The following is a 17,467-nucleotide window of genomic DNA, read 5'->3' as shown; positions in this document are numbered from 1 at the left end:
TATTAAATTTAAAGATCGGTTTGACTGAGAACTGTTGCTTTAAATAATACGAATCACCAACCACAGGAGTGAAACCGTACCAAAATGTCAGCGACAACAGGAAAATATAATGGTGACTCGATACAGCGGACATCAATGGCACGTAAGAAATGTGTACAAACGGGCTGAGGTTCACGTCGTTGAACTGTAGCGTTGTTTCTTACCTACTATTAAGTTGACTCTAGGTCCTCTGTGTGACTCACAGGTTTACAAGGAACTGTACTCACATTGCATTACTTGAAGGAGTGTTTGGAGACCTAGCAAGAGCCGCGAGAGAAAATAATCAACTGTTGGTTGTATCACGGTACATTATTATGGACATATATCATTCGTAAATTTTAATAAAACGTAATGGTACATTTCAAGAATAAGAATATCTAGCGTGAAATCAGTTTTAAGTTTCAACAATTTGAGAACCATTGCGTATCCTGGCGATGTACCATTTTATTGAACACAAGAATAAATCATTCTTTATAATTAATGGTGTCAAGAAATGGCCATCGTCCTTGATTGTTTTATAATTCTTGTACAAATTTAGAACTTTATGTAAATTTTGGTTTTGTTTATCATTAATATAATTAAGCTTCTGATATACATGTTATTTTGTTATGAAATATACGTATGTATGTATAGATGAGATAAATGTAATTTTGGATTTACAAGCCGTGCATTACAATATACTATAATACAGTAGTTTGACCTCGCATAATTAACCATTTCATTAATTTGTTATGACTACACGTGTCACGTGTTAAAAATAAATTTTAACTTTGTTTCAATTCTTGTGAGTTCTCCGGTATACGAATCTAAGGTGCAGGAGATAAATTAAATCAAAAGCAAATTCATTTCAGAATTTCCAAACATAGTACGCTTTACATACACGAAATAAGTCCCACATGGGCCACAAAGGCGTGTGTGTGGTGACAAGTATATTATTGTCGATGTGCACAGCGGTGTACATATGATTACACCATTACATTGATTATTACATATGATTATATGTAATAATCATATATAATGGCATAATTAACATATTCATTATAATAAACAATTTTGTATATTGTAAAAACAATTACTGTACCTGAAATCGAAATTAAAAATAAACAACTGTTATTTGTTTGCCACAGACCCTACAAATTATGCCACAATACTTTTTACTCTAATTATTTTAATATAAAGTCGTATAAAAATCAAATAAAGTATGTTATTTATTATGATTGAATTGGACACAATTAATTACTAATGTTAATTCAAGTTAAATTCAGGTTATTTTGAGGTGTTAAGAACCATCGGAGATGGAAAGCGAAACCGAGTAAGACCATAGCAGAACAGTAGAGCAGTGTGTTACGTGTAATAATGTAAGTTAGTAAATAGATGTGATCATATATATTAGTCTAGTATGTAGATGAGAGCAGCGACTCAGCGTGTTCAGCGCCGACCTCCAACAGCCAGAGACACGATTTGCAGAGACAGTTTACATTGTACAACTTGGTTTTTCTGTAATCCATGGAGGATTTCTTTTTCTAAGAAAGAAATCTATCGTCAGCCATGTGAAATATCGTGTCAGCCACGTGAAATATCGTGTCAGCCATGTGAAATATCGTGTCAGCCATGTGGTGATGGTTGAAACGGGAGATATCGAAAGGGAAACGGTAATGTTTTTGTTTTCAAATTAACTTGAAATATTCAATACCGGCCACGAGACGTATAAATAATGGTTATATCACCGTCAGAGAGTGAATGCCGCCTCTTGAAAGGTATTATTATAGTTAGCTAAAGCTGATTTAAGATTTATTTCTGTGTCTGGCGGTTGGTTTTTAAGTTTATCAAGATAAAAAATATTATCCCAGCAAACATTATTATTTCACATTTTTACCTTTTAGAAACTCTCCCAGTTCGACCTCCACCAAAGTAAGGCGGGTGACGATCGATTTCGTTTTCAGGGGAAATTCTTTTATTCATTTCCAGAAAAACTAGGCGGTGTTTTGTACAGTGAAATTTTGCCTCGGCTCCGAAAAGCTGGCGTTTAGCTCTACTGGTGATACAAAAATCCAGACTATTTACACATCTGTGTTAATAATTAAAACAAAAGCTATGATTTTTACTCTTACGTTATTAAGAACAATTAGACGCACTGCCCAATTTGCATGTATTAGCTGAAACTGACTCACCACGGTAAAAAACTAACACAGTTTGTATGGAGACTGAAGAGCCCTGAGGATTGGGCGTTTCTCGCACCCCGACGCGCACACACTATCACACGCGCAGCTGTGTCATCTCTTTGTTCGATGACGCCGCACATTCATGGCTTTAGTCTGCAAAACAACTAATTTTAATATTTTTTGTTAGGTTAACATTCTTGTAGTATTGTAATTCTGCGTTTTATGTCGTGAATATAAAGCCCAAACACGTGATGCCTACAACATTCCTAACGGATCCTAGAAAAAAGGGTCAATGAGATCAACTAACTTTATAATATGAGTTACTGAGACTTGATAAAAAACACCTAATAATAAATCAATTAATTAATATATATCGCCCCATTACAAACATATAACGTTACGATATTGATAATGATAAATAATAATAATAATACATTGTTAATTTGATTACTTATGTTAAATATTAAAGAGATAGATTAATCATTCTCGATGTTGGATTAACCGTGCTATATTTATTATTTCTATATTTATTAACAAGTTTATAACATTAAAATAAAGGTTAGATAATTTATATCACAAAGTCTAATTGATCATTGACCCCCTTTGTCTCTATAACTTAACGTTAGAAATGTTGTTATTTCGTGTCCAGACTCTATTAACATAAAAAATTCAGATAAAAAAATATTATTCTAAAATAGAAATTGGAAAAAATGATTAAGACTTACTATGTAAAGGTGACTACAGGTAGGTCGGGATGCGCGTGTGACGTTGTGTGCGCGTTCGGGTGTAAAGGTCGCCTTGTAATCCTCTGGGGCTCTTGTGATAGCGGCCAACCATAGAACGCAGAATTCTCCTAGATGTATATAAAAGTATTATTCGTTAGTTAATGATCTATTGCTCAGATAATAATATGAAGTAAGTTGTTTATTTCCAAAATAATTGTCATACATTTCAAATGTTTCAACTATGTATACAGAGTACAACGAGGAATTCAGGTAGGGCCTATTTAGTCGTTACTGTGCCAGAGATTCTTTTCTCGTGCATATCATAATTGAAAGTAAAAATTAGGTTTTTTTTATTGAATTAAATAAAAGTTTGAGAAAAACTATCTGCAATTAAAATTAAATAAATACGAGTGTTATCAGAATTAGCGAAGTTGCACTGATTTTAAGAAAAATGTAATTTTTATCAATTGCAGGTCATTTTTCCTGCATACTTATACGAAGGCCCTTTACTGAAGAACATTGTACAGTAAAGTGTGGCATATGTACTGTGGGACAAGCAGTGTTAGGAAGTAAAACTCAAATATGGGTTGGCAAACTCCTGGGCACTGTTACATTTCCTTGTTGTTGAATAGGCTTGTTAAACGACCATGAGTTTTCCCCTATAGGGACTATGTTAAACGTCGTGCATTTTTACGCCCTTGTTTAGCGTTATGGAAGAGGTGCATTTAAAAGATATAATTAATATGCATTCAAAAGCTTTGTGGATTTTGTTGTAAACTTTTACTTACATTCAAACGAGAAAGTACAACAAAAATGTTTTCTGAATTACTTATAAAAATATTGAAAAAAAAACTAAAAAGCACTTGGGTACGTAGTAAATTAATAATAACTATAAATTAAACATACTCCATAACCCTAATGAAAATAAGGTAATACAAATTCATGAGGTTTAACATTGTTCTTTTGGGGCTATAATCGAGATAGCCGTCAGTATAACTGACTCTGTACGAGATTTCCTCAATGATTTGTCCTCTATAGTATACCCGAACCAGCCCTCGATCGTACACTCGAACCAGTCCTCGATCGTACACATGAACCAGTTCTCGATCGTATACCCTAACCAGTCCTCGATCGTACACATGAACCAGTCCTCGATCGTATACCCTAACCAGTCCTCGATCGTACACATGAACCAGTTCTCGATCGTACACTCGAACCAGTCCTCGATCGTACACTCGAACCAGTCCTCGATCGTACACATGAACCAGTTCTCGATCGTACACTCGAACCAGTCCTCGATCGTACACATGAACCAGTCCTCGATCGTACACTCGAACCAGCCTCTATTATATACTCTGACCAGCCCTCTATCATACAGTCGAACCACACGATAGTGATATAACACTCAAATTGTCAGTACGAACGGTTTGATTCGTTGTGAACAAGTTTTCCAGGATATTCTCCAGATAATTGTATTGCACAAAACATTCATTCAGGCCAAATGTAATTTTCTTTTCTTTTATTTGATGTTTTCAGTATTGGAACTGCACCCGGATAAGAGTGACAATATTATTATTTGAAATCAGAGATAGCTATCACATTCTAAACTTATATACTCGTAGTTCTAGATAACGTGTAATATTTTACATTTTTACGTAACAAGAAGTAGATGCACACCCACAAATATTACACATTAGTCTAAAACAATATTAACACGACACGATACGATTTATTTTTTAAGTTAACCAACGGTTAAATTTAAAATATAAATATCCTCACGTCATCAATATTATAACAGGCTTGTAACTGGCGTTTGAGTAGGATCAAATTGTACTTGACGTTAGGATGTCGTGTCAGCGTAAACACGGGTGTCAAACGCGTCAGTTTACTAAATTATAAAGGCCTGTTTAGCTACCATTTATGTGACGGAGACAACAGAGTGAGTGTTGTGCATGGCATGGGTGGGCGGGGAGGGGTGGCGCATTGACGCTGCGGTTGTATGTTGCAACCATAGATTAGAATAAGACCAATAGATAGGACATCGGGTGCTCGCAGGTGAAGCCACTGCGGAGCGGCTAATACTCAACAATATGGCGGCGCGGGCGTGAGTCACCCTACTGAGGAGCGTCGCCTTGCACCCCCGCTCATCACTTCGCTCTTGTCGAGCTTACTGTAGTGACCTGCTATACACTCCGCTTACTGACGCGTGTGCTTCCGGCGTGTTGCTAAACATCTTGTAGTTTACTCTTGTTTAACTTTTTTATGTTGTGGATGATGTTGTCTTCACAAACACACAATGCCTATGTCATTTGTTGCTTTTGGATGCTTCAATAAAAAGGAAAAATTAAACTTTCAACCAGAAGATTGTTCCTTCAGGATCAATTTCTCAGAATTCGGACTTTTTGATAAAGCGTCAATAAACGAAGGTCAATAAACTAACATTTATAATATATGACTTAAAACTTTCTCCTCTTCTCAACTGAGTATTACAGATTAGTTACAATTAATTAACTGAGTTGAAAAGTTGAAACTATATTTTATTGTACATTTAAGTAATTTTCCATACTTTATTATAATTCATCTATAAATCTTACTTATTGCCTTACTAATTGTATAATAAATGTTTACAGACTTAACAAAATATTTTATTAAACCTTTATACACTTTGTTACAGGATCAATTTCTCAGAATTCGGACTTTTTGATAAAGCGTCAATAAACGAAGGTCAATAAACTAACATTTATAATATATGACTTAAAACTTTCTCCTCTTCTCAACTGAGTATTACAGATTAGTTACAATTAATTAACTGAGTTGAAAAGTTGAAACTATATTTTATTGTACATTTAAGTAATTTTCCATACTTTATTATAATTCATCTATAAATCTTACTTATTGCCTTACTAATTGTATAATAAATGTTTACAGACTTAACAAAATATTTTATTAAACCTTTATACACTTTGTTACAATATGTAAACATAAACTTTAGATATTTTTTATTTTGGGATATTTTGAGCTAAAGGATTATAAGGTTTAAAGTCATGTTTCCCTCATCTAATAATTTACCCATATATACAAACTTTGCTCATATTATAGTATATATGCAAAAAATAAATAGCAAATAAACTCTTAGTTGTACTTGTTTAGAGTATTGACTCAGATTGAATTCCTTCCTTAATTACATAACTTATGTGATTTTATTTGAAGTAATTACTGTAAACAAGTACAAATAAAGGGTGTTCTACTCACTTTTTATAATATGCTATAATGTACGATACAAGGAAACAGATGGCCTGGCACGGAGCGTTGAGCTCCAAGCGGTCGCGGCACTCGTAAACTAACGTCTCACAAACAATAACTTTCTGGCCAAACCATAAGAGCTAATTAAAAAAGAAAATATGTTCCGAAAACTTCAACTATTCAACAACATTTTCCACCGTTTTTAAACTTGCCTGACCAAAAAACGGAAAAAGTAGCAGCCGACTAACTTTTTTATGTCAAGTTTTAAAATGTAAACATAATTCTCGACTTTATTTAATTATTTAAATTGCAAAAATAATTTTTTTGAACATTTGAATGATACCACAGGCATCCATAGCTTATTGGCTTCACTCATACAAAGTTTCAAAGTATTTTCTTTATTCTAAGTAGGGTAGATCACGAGTTGATTGAAACGGGAGAACTGAATTTTTACACTAATCGGAGCGTAGTTTTGAGTTTCTATCCCACGACAACATGGCGGACCTGGCTTCACCTGCCCCAATGTTGGCAAGATAGGCATAGCCCATCTATTTGGTCTTATTGTAATCTATGGTTGCAACCGACGTCTATTGGAAGATTGTATTATAGTTCATAAACCAAAACACCTGGCTGTATGTGAAGAAAACTTTGCAATAAAGTCCCAGTACACTTTAAAAACGAACCGTTCATAACAATCTTCAAGGAGAGGCTCCGTGAGCTCCTCGTGGCTGGTACGCTGGTAGGGCTCTTGACTTTCCGCTGCTTCAAATTTCACGCCTGACGTTTAGTAAAATCTGGTAAATGTGTACAATTTGTTAGGTTTATCTGAATTTGACATGTGTTATGTAATACCATAGTGTTCTATTACTGTTATCCGTCGTGTATTTATTCAGTATCACTGTATTAGTGACTTTTAAAAAAATTAGCTTTAACTTATCTTAACATTAAATTTCCGTAATGATAATAATAATAATACAAGTTTGCACTAGCATTACATTCTATTATAGTATATATAGGAATACTACTTGTGTATTAGTGATGTTTGCAATATTTGACGATATCGCCTGTCGATGTAGCACTGTTAACGTTTTGTGATAAATTAATATTTTAATTTAATTTCAAGAAAGACCGGATTGTGTGCGTGTACAGCGCACATTGGCTCTTGGCTCTTATGCTTTTAAGCTGGGCACATTTCTGGCCAATGACGAGTTAAGACATTAAATTAAATGAACTAGGTAATGCAATTCAAGCAATAAGAAGCTCGAAATATGTCCAGCAGTACTCTGTCTAACTGTGCCCTGAATGTGTTCGTCACTATGAATCTTGTCGGCTTTACCTGTGTCTTTTGTTACTTGTGAACGCAGTTTCGTCAATGGCCCAGGAAACACTCGAGGTTTATCCACCCTATCAATAGGATAAGACGGCCCATGGATTTATGTAAGCTGTGTCATCTTTCACAAAACAAAACTACGAAAAATGCAGTGATAAATGTATCCTGTGTAAACTTTGGAAATCCGTACATTTGATGCTACATACTAGTATCGTTCATAAATACTAGAAAGGATGGCCGTAATTTTATTATTTGGTCGTTAAAAATTTTTATTTCAAATAATTAAAAATGGTTTTGTTGTTATCGACAAGAATTAAGAATGTACACGTATAAACTTGATCTAATTGAAATATTTTAAAAGATCAACTGTGGGGGTGAAATTGACCAAAGTTGCATACCAGGCTACGATCTGTCTGTCTGTCTGTCCGCACGATATCTCGTAATCGAACTGCCCTGTAGGCATGAAACTACATTTCTGTGTAGGTAACACTACCACTATAGACTGCGCCATGGGATATTAGATTAAGTCGATGTTAGATGAATCAGCCTAAATCTAGTGTCACAAATGTCTGCCTTGTTCAGCATTACCGTGCCATGCGGTCGGCTGTGTTTGTGGATAATAATCCTTTGTTATAATTTGTGCCACAGTCACCTCAGACATCTATGTCCTGTGGAATCTAGCAATGTTCTGTTTCCCGGGAGTTTTAAAAATGGCCTACTGTGGCTAAACCATTTACATTTTGCGTATGGAGTGAGACTTTGGGGAGATGGTGCTAAAAACAAAATGGAGCGAGTCTTCAGATTCCAAAAAGGCTGTTATAATTTACGGAAATATGAATTAAGAGAGTCGCGTAGGGAAGCTTTGACGGAATTGGGGATTGCTGACATTAACACGAAGAATAGTATCCTGTATTTTGCCGGTCGCGATGTTAAATATTCGTGCGTGACAGGTGTATCAGTTGTATACGTTGGTGTTTGTTCGTTCGTTCGTTTCGTTTTGTGCCGTGTTCGCAAATTGTAAACTACGACTACTGTAGATTGATAATCTTCGCGTATACCTGAAATCTGTACTCTGCTGCAGAACTGTACCTCATGATAGCTTATCAGACAATGCAACTTACATTACTATGGATGTAGTTGCTGCTTTAATACTTTACTGTCATAGTATAACTTTGCGACATACCGCATTGTTTTGTTTAGCGTTACAGTTGTACCAAATATATTTACTATTGATAACACTTAGTGATACTATTTTACTGAAGATAATATTCTACAGCGAGGTCAAAATATCTCATTTTGAACCGGAAAACGTAAAAGAAGAATATTTAAAGACAAGACAAGTCATAACTTGACGAAGATCATACGATTGTCAATAACTCTTCATTACTGTGTTCTGTATGTTGTAATCCGAGTGATTAATTTCTAAAGCTCAGAAAATAAAGTTTAAATGCTAATTGAAACCCTGTTTTTTATCAAAAATAAAAAAAAAAACGACACAAAAAAAACTGATTTACTTTCGAAACTTGTCTTAATTTGTTTAAGTATACTAACTATGTTATGACTTTAAAGGGGGGGGGGAGACATTAGTCAACTGCCGACCGCGCATCTCAGGTTGTAAAATTATTTCTACTGAATTGCAGAAGGATTTGTTTTTTGTTTAGTTTACTATTAAGTTAATATTTGGAATAAAAAACAAAAACCTCTTGTGTCGATAATTAAGGACCCGTTTCGTTTAAAAACATGATGTGGAAGAATTTCTGTGTTGTATTGTTTCTGTGTGTAACATTATGGGGGAGGGGGAGGTGATAAGAGGGGTGTTGAGGGGTGGGGAAGAGGTATTTTCTTAAGGTGCCGGAACGCTTGTGCCTGCTCTTTGGATACGATTTGATTTTTTAACTTACCAACTGTTTAATTTTAAAATATAAGTGGAACTCATACCTAGCTGAAAAGCATAATACACACTACAACGCAAAAGCTGGCTATTAATCGTAACCAGGTGCCTAGCTGAGAAAACTAATCACATCACCGCACTAGCGTAGGTTTACAATGGCTGACGACTAGTCACACATATGTCTACATCGGTGTCACGTACTTACTGATAAAACTCCATGCATGCGCTAATAAACCAGGTGAACAAGCACATATATCGTGTAATAACTTACCTTCGAAGTTGACTCATGAAGTGATTGAAACGACAAATGGTTAAACTGGCTGATGACTAAAGTAGCGTACGATGTCAACACTTCTTGACATTAACTCTTCGTTGCAGGCTAGGAAGTAATTTGTTAGCGATTTATTATAACATTTGCAACGAGTTGAAAGTGTGTTCTGGAGAATTGAGAAGTAGCGTTGACTTCGTTGCAGGCTAGGAAGTAATGATTGTTAGCGATTTATTATAACATTTGCAACGAGTTGAAAGTGTGTTCTGGAGAATTGAGAAGTAGTGTTGACTTCGTTGCAGGCTAGGAAGTAATGATTGTTAGCGATTTATTATAACATTTGCAACGAGTTGCAAGTGTGTTCTGGAGAATTGAGAAGTAGTGTTGACTTCGTTGCAGGCTAGGAAGTAATGATTGTTAGCGATTTATTATAACATTTGCAACGAGTTGAAAGTGTGTTCTGGAGAATTGAGAAGTAGCGTTGACTTCGTTGCAGGCTAGGAAGTAATGATTGTTAGCGATTTATTATAACATTTGCAACGAGTTGAAAGTGTGTTCTGGAGAATTGAGAAGTAGCATTGACTTCGTTGCAGGCTAGGAAGTAATGACTGTTAGCGATTTATTATAACATTTGCAACGAGTTGAAAGTGTGTTCTGGAGAATTGAGAAGTAGTGTTGACTTCGTTGCAGGCTAGGAAGTAATGATTGTTAGCGATTTATTATAACATTTGCAACGAGTTGAAAGTGTGTTCTGGAGAATTGAGAAGTAGCATTGACTTCGTTGCAGGCTAGGAAGTAATTTGTTAGCGATTTATTATAACATTTGCAACGAATTGAAAGTGTGTACTGGAGAATTGAGAAATAGCGTTGACTTCAATGTAAGCTAGGAGAAATACTATGGCAACGATTTGTATTGCGTCGTTGACAAGACACTGTTGCCAATCTAGCCAAACGAAATGCACCACTGAAATCAGACTTAAGCACTATAACAAATGTGAAAACGGTCGCTTGTCAAATCGACATTATTTAGGCGACTTCCACTTACGCTCAGACCGGGATCGCCATTCTGAAGGGCGGCATGTTATAACTTGTCCACCCTGAAATATCGATGATCCCTTCCGCCGCGTGTGTTATTATATTTTTATGCTATGCAAATAACACTAGACACAAAAGACTTTTTTGCACCCTTCGTTTCATTGTACGAAGTAAACACAATTTACAAGGCAATTTTAACACAGTATAATATAAACATAGAAAGTCACATACACATTTTAATACCTTACATTCAAATAATTATATGATAACCATAGATATTATAGCTCACACAAGAAATGTTTTCTACTGTTTTATTCATACTTTACATATTTACTTGCATATTTTATTGATAGGTATAACAGCTACAAGTAGCTTTGCTGACGCGTGAACAACCTGCTGATCGCCAATTCAGATACGTAAAGGGATAACATTTAAACACTAATGTATGGGGTTTTTTTTTAATGTTTCAATTTAAAATTTAACATAAATGTTTCGAAACTTTACGTTTTATACTAACATAAAAGAGTACATTTTGATGCAACAAAGTTGAATAGAAATTTTGGAACATACTGTAGAATTCAACACGTATATTAGAAAAAAGTAAAGCCGTCGCGGGACTGATCGACAGAAGTTACTACTTATTAACGGGCTGTATATATATGTATATATACACGTTTGCTAATTATTAAATGGTGATTTTTAATATTTTAAAACAATATGAGTAACTAAACTCTTTAACATAAAAATGATTTATATTTTGCATTAATGTTGTACATATTTTTGTAATGTTTTTTACATTTCATATATTATAATTACCACTGACTTCTAAATATTAAAGTAATAAATGTTTATACACTTTCATTGTTATCGTTTATACTAGTTTCTGTAATTTGGTCAGTATCATTTTCTCTACAATCTTGTATTTCCAAAATAATTACTTCATTTTCATTGTCATTACATTCTAAAAATGAAATTATGGGTTTATTATAACTGAAATAAGAAATAAACATTCTGGAATACACTCTTGCTAAATGTCGTAAATGCAGCATCTATTGTTGTTCCACATCTCATTGTACTGATGTTTTTATCGTTTTATATTGTTAAATTTAATTTATCTTTAAAAAGTCAATTAATATTTTTTACGTTTCTTCAGTAAAATGTGTATTAAAATTGTTTTTAAGTAATTTATTTTTTAAGTGAATGTAAGGTAAGGCCCAATGTAATTGAGTAAACGTTATAATTATAATCAACAGAGATACTAATTTTCTTCCAGTATTACATTACACTACAGCTTTGTTAGCTAGAAAAGATGCAATCAATTTATTTTTGTAATCTTTTAAATCTCGTCAGGACGAAACTAGTAGTGACCAGGAATAGGAATTAATATTAACCGTGCTGAAATTCCATTTATAATTCGATGATCTCTAAATACTGCTATTAAATGATGCAGCAAGTTAATCAATTTTACGTTGGGTTCATTAAATCACACATTCAATTTACAATAAATTAGTAGTTCGTGGATTTATTCAAATCAGTATTTTACCACATATTTTAGTCCCTTTGCAACGATTGTTTCGCGTTGGAAGTTTTTTTTTGCGTTCAAGTCAACATAGCTACTAACATTAGAGAATGAATAGATTTTAAATTAACTTCAACTTTTTTTAGTTCAGATCAGATCATGTTTTGTAAAGCACGTTGAAAACAAACATGCGTGCCGTTCCGTGACGCGTAACGAAAGATTCTTCCCGCGCTAAATCCATAGCCGGTCAAAAGAAGTGGACACTTCAAGAAAACGAAGTATAGTTCATTTTATATTTAATAAAATACTAATCGTTGTTCTGTTATAAATTATACTCTGCTTTTAACGTCAGAATTATCAATCATTCATCTAGGTTTTTAAGTTTACGCGGCCGGTGATACGGACATTGTTTGGGGGGGGGGGGTGGTTATATCTTGGAATATCTCACCTTCACTGCGCTGCTCAAGAGATGACTTATTGCGCAAAGGAGACAGTCTGCAACAGTTTAAATAAAAAGTATGCTTAACTTGTAACGGTTGGTAGAATAACTTCCAAACGTTTTGCCTCTAACAGCGACAATTTTCATCCCCAACTAAAATCACTACCTTCCAGTTCAACCTGTACCATATTTTCACGTAGTAGTTTCCGCCCACCGTCAGGTGACCTGAATTAGCACCCCCTGGCCGTAGCACCCCCTCGCTACTGACGTCATTTTGACGTCACGAAAGGGGGTGCTATATCAGCGCAGTGGCCGTGTCCATGCCCTGAATAAGCACTCCCTTCGAATAAGGGGGGGGGGGTCCTAATACAGCGCCTTGACCGTGTTCATGTGCTGATTTAGCATCCGCCCTCTTAAATCAGCGCCATACCTTGTTGATTTGAAGAATAAGCACCCCCTACTGAATAAAACAATAAAACTCCAACCAAATTGCTATTTGTTAATTGGTATATTTATTGTGTTGTGATTTTGTTTTGTTGTGTTTTGTTTTGTGTTTAGTTTTGTTGTGATTTTACTTTAATATTTCAAAAACAAATAATTAACTATTATAAAAAATGCTATGCATGGAATATCCTTACGTTAAAAAACTAGGCTCTAGGCATTGAAATACACAATTGAAGTCAATTTAATTTGAAACCATGGTACAAATCACACAGAGGGATTGATATTGCTGAAATCCGGCATGTGTAATAAATATACATGGTCAGAGATTATGTCAAAATATTAACCACTTTAAAAACAGTTATCTATTGGTTTTTAATTTTGCGAAGGCCAATCAAACTCGGGAAAACTTTGTACTGTGAAATTGTAGCTTTCCAAAGGCTAGGGATCAATGATTTTTAGGGACAGACTGATTGTCACATAACTAAATGTTAGTAAATAAATATATCCTGAAATAACTAATCTTAAAATCAAATATATGACTGTATGGTATCCGTAGTTAGGCCTGAAATATGTATTTCAATTGCATCTAAGAGCAGATTTACTGAAAAATATTTCTGTTTGTAATAAATAACAATTAAAAACTGTCATTTTCATGCTTCATTTGTTTAGTTTCATAAACATACATTTTGAAATTTAATTATTAAATTAAATATGAAACATTGCATTTATTATGTTTCAATACATATTTAAATTAAATCAAATAAGACCATAGGTTTAGTTGTACTTCAAATGTTTGCTGAGTACAAAAATATTTTGCTCAAACATTTAATTTTTTACGCAGAGGTGTGTACCTTCGTAGTTTAAGTTGTGGGCTATCGGAACATTTCTGCAAAGAACAATTTTATACTCTAACAGTGAACTCTTTTGCCTAAATTGTTTGTCGGGAATCACCGGGAAGTAAACAAAATGTATTCGTTTTTTTTTTAATTTGAAATAATTAAACTTAGAAAAAACACTCCATTTTCGTGAAACTATTAAATCAAATACTTATGGCTAAAAAATTATGGCTTTATATACAAATAGCGTAGGTAGTTTTAATTATATCGAGAATTACATGATCCAAGGAGTTTTTATGATTGGATTAAACTTGCACTGATAATGCTCAGTGAATACCCTTTAGACTATCAATAGTTTTCCATTGGTAGGGACACCCAATACGCAATGACTGTACAATAAATATGACACAGCAAATATACTTGACTAACTGTGTATCAAAAACTATAATTACATTATACCTTCTGTAATATTCCAAAAATCTCCTTTTTTTGCTAAAATAAACCAATGCCAAAACTAATCAAAAACAGCTTTTTTCTCAAAAATATAAAACAGTAAATATGCTACATTGAAGAGGAAAAATAACAAATTATGGTATTTGTATAATATTCTTATAGTTGACATGAAAGAACTTAATAAGCAATAATAAAAATCTTATATCTCAAAAGGATGAACCCATACATTGAAATTATGATATCTAATTAAAATTAAAAGCAAATAAAAACAGCATTTATCATTAGTTTTACTTTGCTATCTAATTACTGTTTAAGAAACTTAAAAGGAAAGAGCCTACATGGACTTTAATGACCTGTGCGTAGACTCATAGTTGAAAATTTAAGATTTATGTTCTTATTATTTTAATCAGTGCAGTAATTAATTTTATATACATATTAATTAAAATAATTAACTGAAGTAGAATAAATTATGAATATAATTGAATTATTTCACAAAGTCATGAGTGAAAAATTTTACAAAAATAGAACAATGTGTGCGAGAGGGAAGAATCCTAAGGTCTATTAGCTTTGTTAGTCGGAGCATTATTATGTTATATTAAGTCTATAGTAATTTTGAAGAGAAAGGAGGCATATTTGAGAAAGATAATATTTCATCGTTTATCCGAAATTTCAACATAATCGTAGATAGTAGCTTTTAAGTGACAGCGTCACAAAAATCCAAACAACAAACTGTTATATGTACTATTAAATTAAAACTCTAACAGACAAATATGCTTGTATTTCTGGTTGAATGCTAGGGGGTGCTAATTCAGTGACTGAGCTCTGCCCATGCCCTGAATAAGCACCCCTTTGGAACAGGGCCTCGACCATGTCCGTCCATGCGCTGAATTAGCACCCCCCCCCTGCCATGACGTCAAAGTCCGAGGGGGTGCTGAAGCAGTGTCCCCACTCATCCTCCTCTACCATCCTATGCACGCGAAACTCGGTTTAGTGGAGGCGGCACACCTGTACATGTAACTGTATCATTTGTTAGGACGTAGAGTATATACTGATAAGTTCGTTCATGACGTATTCTACTGTTTTCTGAGTTATTTTTTCTAAATGGTTCCAATTACTGTTATAGAGTAACATGTTGAATATTTAGCTGGGTAAGTGAGAGCTTTTCTGTTTATGCAGATATAGGTTAACAGTGTTGTTATTGGTACAGGCCGGAGTCGCCAGATGGCCTACTGAAAGACCAAAGGACTATGGATAAGGAGAATGGGGACAGAGACAAGGCCTCAGCATCTGGTGATGCCAATCCCCTCATGGATCCCCTCAACATGTTTGCAGGTACATGTCAATCTTTCTTCAGGTGCTTGTCTCTACGATATCAAGAGTGTAACTGTCTTTTTGTTTTCACTCTTCATAATTTTGAAAGTAACCTTATATTGTAAAAGGGGTATGTGAGTTTGTGCTTCGTTAGTGGTCCTACTGCCATTGTTACTACTCATTATGTCGTGGTATTTCTGGAGAAAAAACTGGGCGGTGCTAATTACATAGAAGTTAGCACTGCTTACTTCCCGATTAGATGCAACTAAATTGTTTTCAACAGTTAGTGCCCTAACTCCCAATTTTAGTGGTCACTCCCTGCTGGTGTTACAAGGAAAAAGCTGTGGGCGGAGTTAACTTCACTGAAGTTAGTCTTGTCCACTATTACTTGATGACACAATTTTGGAACTGGTACCAACGGCTATTGATTTATTTGTGTTAAAACTCCCATATGTAGTGCTCATCCAGTCTTGATGCAATGAGCTGTGTTTCCTGAGAAAATACTTGTAGGCAGAACTAACTACCATAGAGTGGCCACTATCCAAGATTTTTCTTAACAGCGCCAGAAACGGATAAGCATTAATGAAGCACTAATAGTTGATAATAATGTCAAAATTGTATCTCAACAGGATATTGTATGAAAGTCTCGATCTTCCATTACAGCTTTTTTCAGTAACGCCAAGGCGGAGTGAGCACTAATTAGCACTAACTGTTAATACCAATATCCAAATTGTATCTTATTCGGATATAGTGAGCAGGGCTAACTTACGTAAACTGACCAAAGTCCACGGTTTTTCAAATAGCGCCAAGATGTAGTGAGCACTAACTTAAGGATTAATGAGTACTAACAAAGCATTAACCGTTGATACCAATTTAAAAATTGATGCTAAGAAAAAGTCTGGATACACTCCTATAGACATGCTGTACGAGACATCACCCTGTTAACCCTAAAACCCTATTAACTCAGATACTTGGTGTCCGCCACGACAGCGACGGTCAAACATCACTGGGAAAAAGCCACTTTATAAAGTAGCTATAATGGTTTTCGATGAAAGTAATTGTAGCATTTGATAGGGGATAAATAAATGTATCGATTAGTAATTTGTATCAAATTATTGTAATTTGTTTGCAATACCAGGCAAACCATGACAAAATAGGAATTCTTAGGCATTAAAACCCTATTAACCCAGCTACTGGGTGACCGTCACAACAGCGATGGTCAAACATCACCGGGAAAAGCCACTTTATAAAGTAACTATAATGCTTTTCGATGAAAGTAATGGTAGCATTGGATAGCGGATAAATAAATGTATCGAGTAGTATGCAGATCGGTACTTTTCGATCTTTGATACAAGTCTGAGAGAATAAGAATATCATATTTAATTTTTATTCTTGTAATTTCTTTGCTGTTGTTTACATATTGGTTTGTTGAAATTTGTTGAAATTATGTAATATTATTTGTAGTTATTATTTAATTTAGTATTTAGTTAAGTGGTATAAACATGTTTTATACCATTCCATGGGAGTGATGTAGTGAAGCAATTAGTGTTTTGTTTCAAAATAACCCAAGTTCGTAATCTATTTAGGCATAGGTTAGGAGTGTCAAGTTTGTATTTTAGAAAGTTTTTATTATTTCATATGTTGAATTTTACCAATGTTATATGCATTTGAAATGGATAGGAACTATTTAGATCAATCTAGTGATATAAAACAGTTGTTAGAAAGTGAACCAGTAGACCATGACAGAGGTGGTGAATCTGATTAGGTCTAAT

At 34.3% G+C, this 17,467-nt stretch overlaps 1 protein-coding gene across 7 annotated transcripts in view; it reads left to right on the top strand.

Annotated features, from left to right (window-relative positions):
• LOC124368713 (bromodomain adjacent to zinc finger domain protein 2B) overlaps positions 1-17,467 on the top strand; it is a 216,358-nt gene that overhangs the window by 97,363 nt on the left and 101,528 nt on the right. For all 7 annotated transcript variants that reach the window (XM_046826016.1, XM_046826019.1, XM_046826017.1 and 4 more), the window contains one exon: positions 15,592-15,716. In XM_046826016.1, the coding sequence (XP_046681972.1) occupies positions 15,632-15,716 (85 nt within the window). In that variant the 5' untranslated portion in view covers positions 15,592-15,631. The remainder of the gene's footprint in view (positions 1-15,591; positions 15,717-17,467) is intronic.

This window comes from Homalodisca vitripennis, chromosome X, assembly GCF_021130785.1.
Source record: "Homalodisca vitripennis isolate AUS2020 chromosome X, UT_GWSS_2.1, whole genome shotgun sequence".
NCBI classification, from domain to species: Eukaryota; Metazoa; Arthropoda; class Insecta; order Hemiptera; family Cicadellidae; genus Homalodisca; species Homalodisca vitripennis.
The sequence above is the reverse complement of the archived record's forward strand: the minus strand, read 5'-3'. Positions and strand labels throughout refer to the sequence as shown.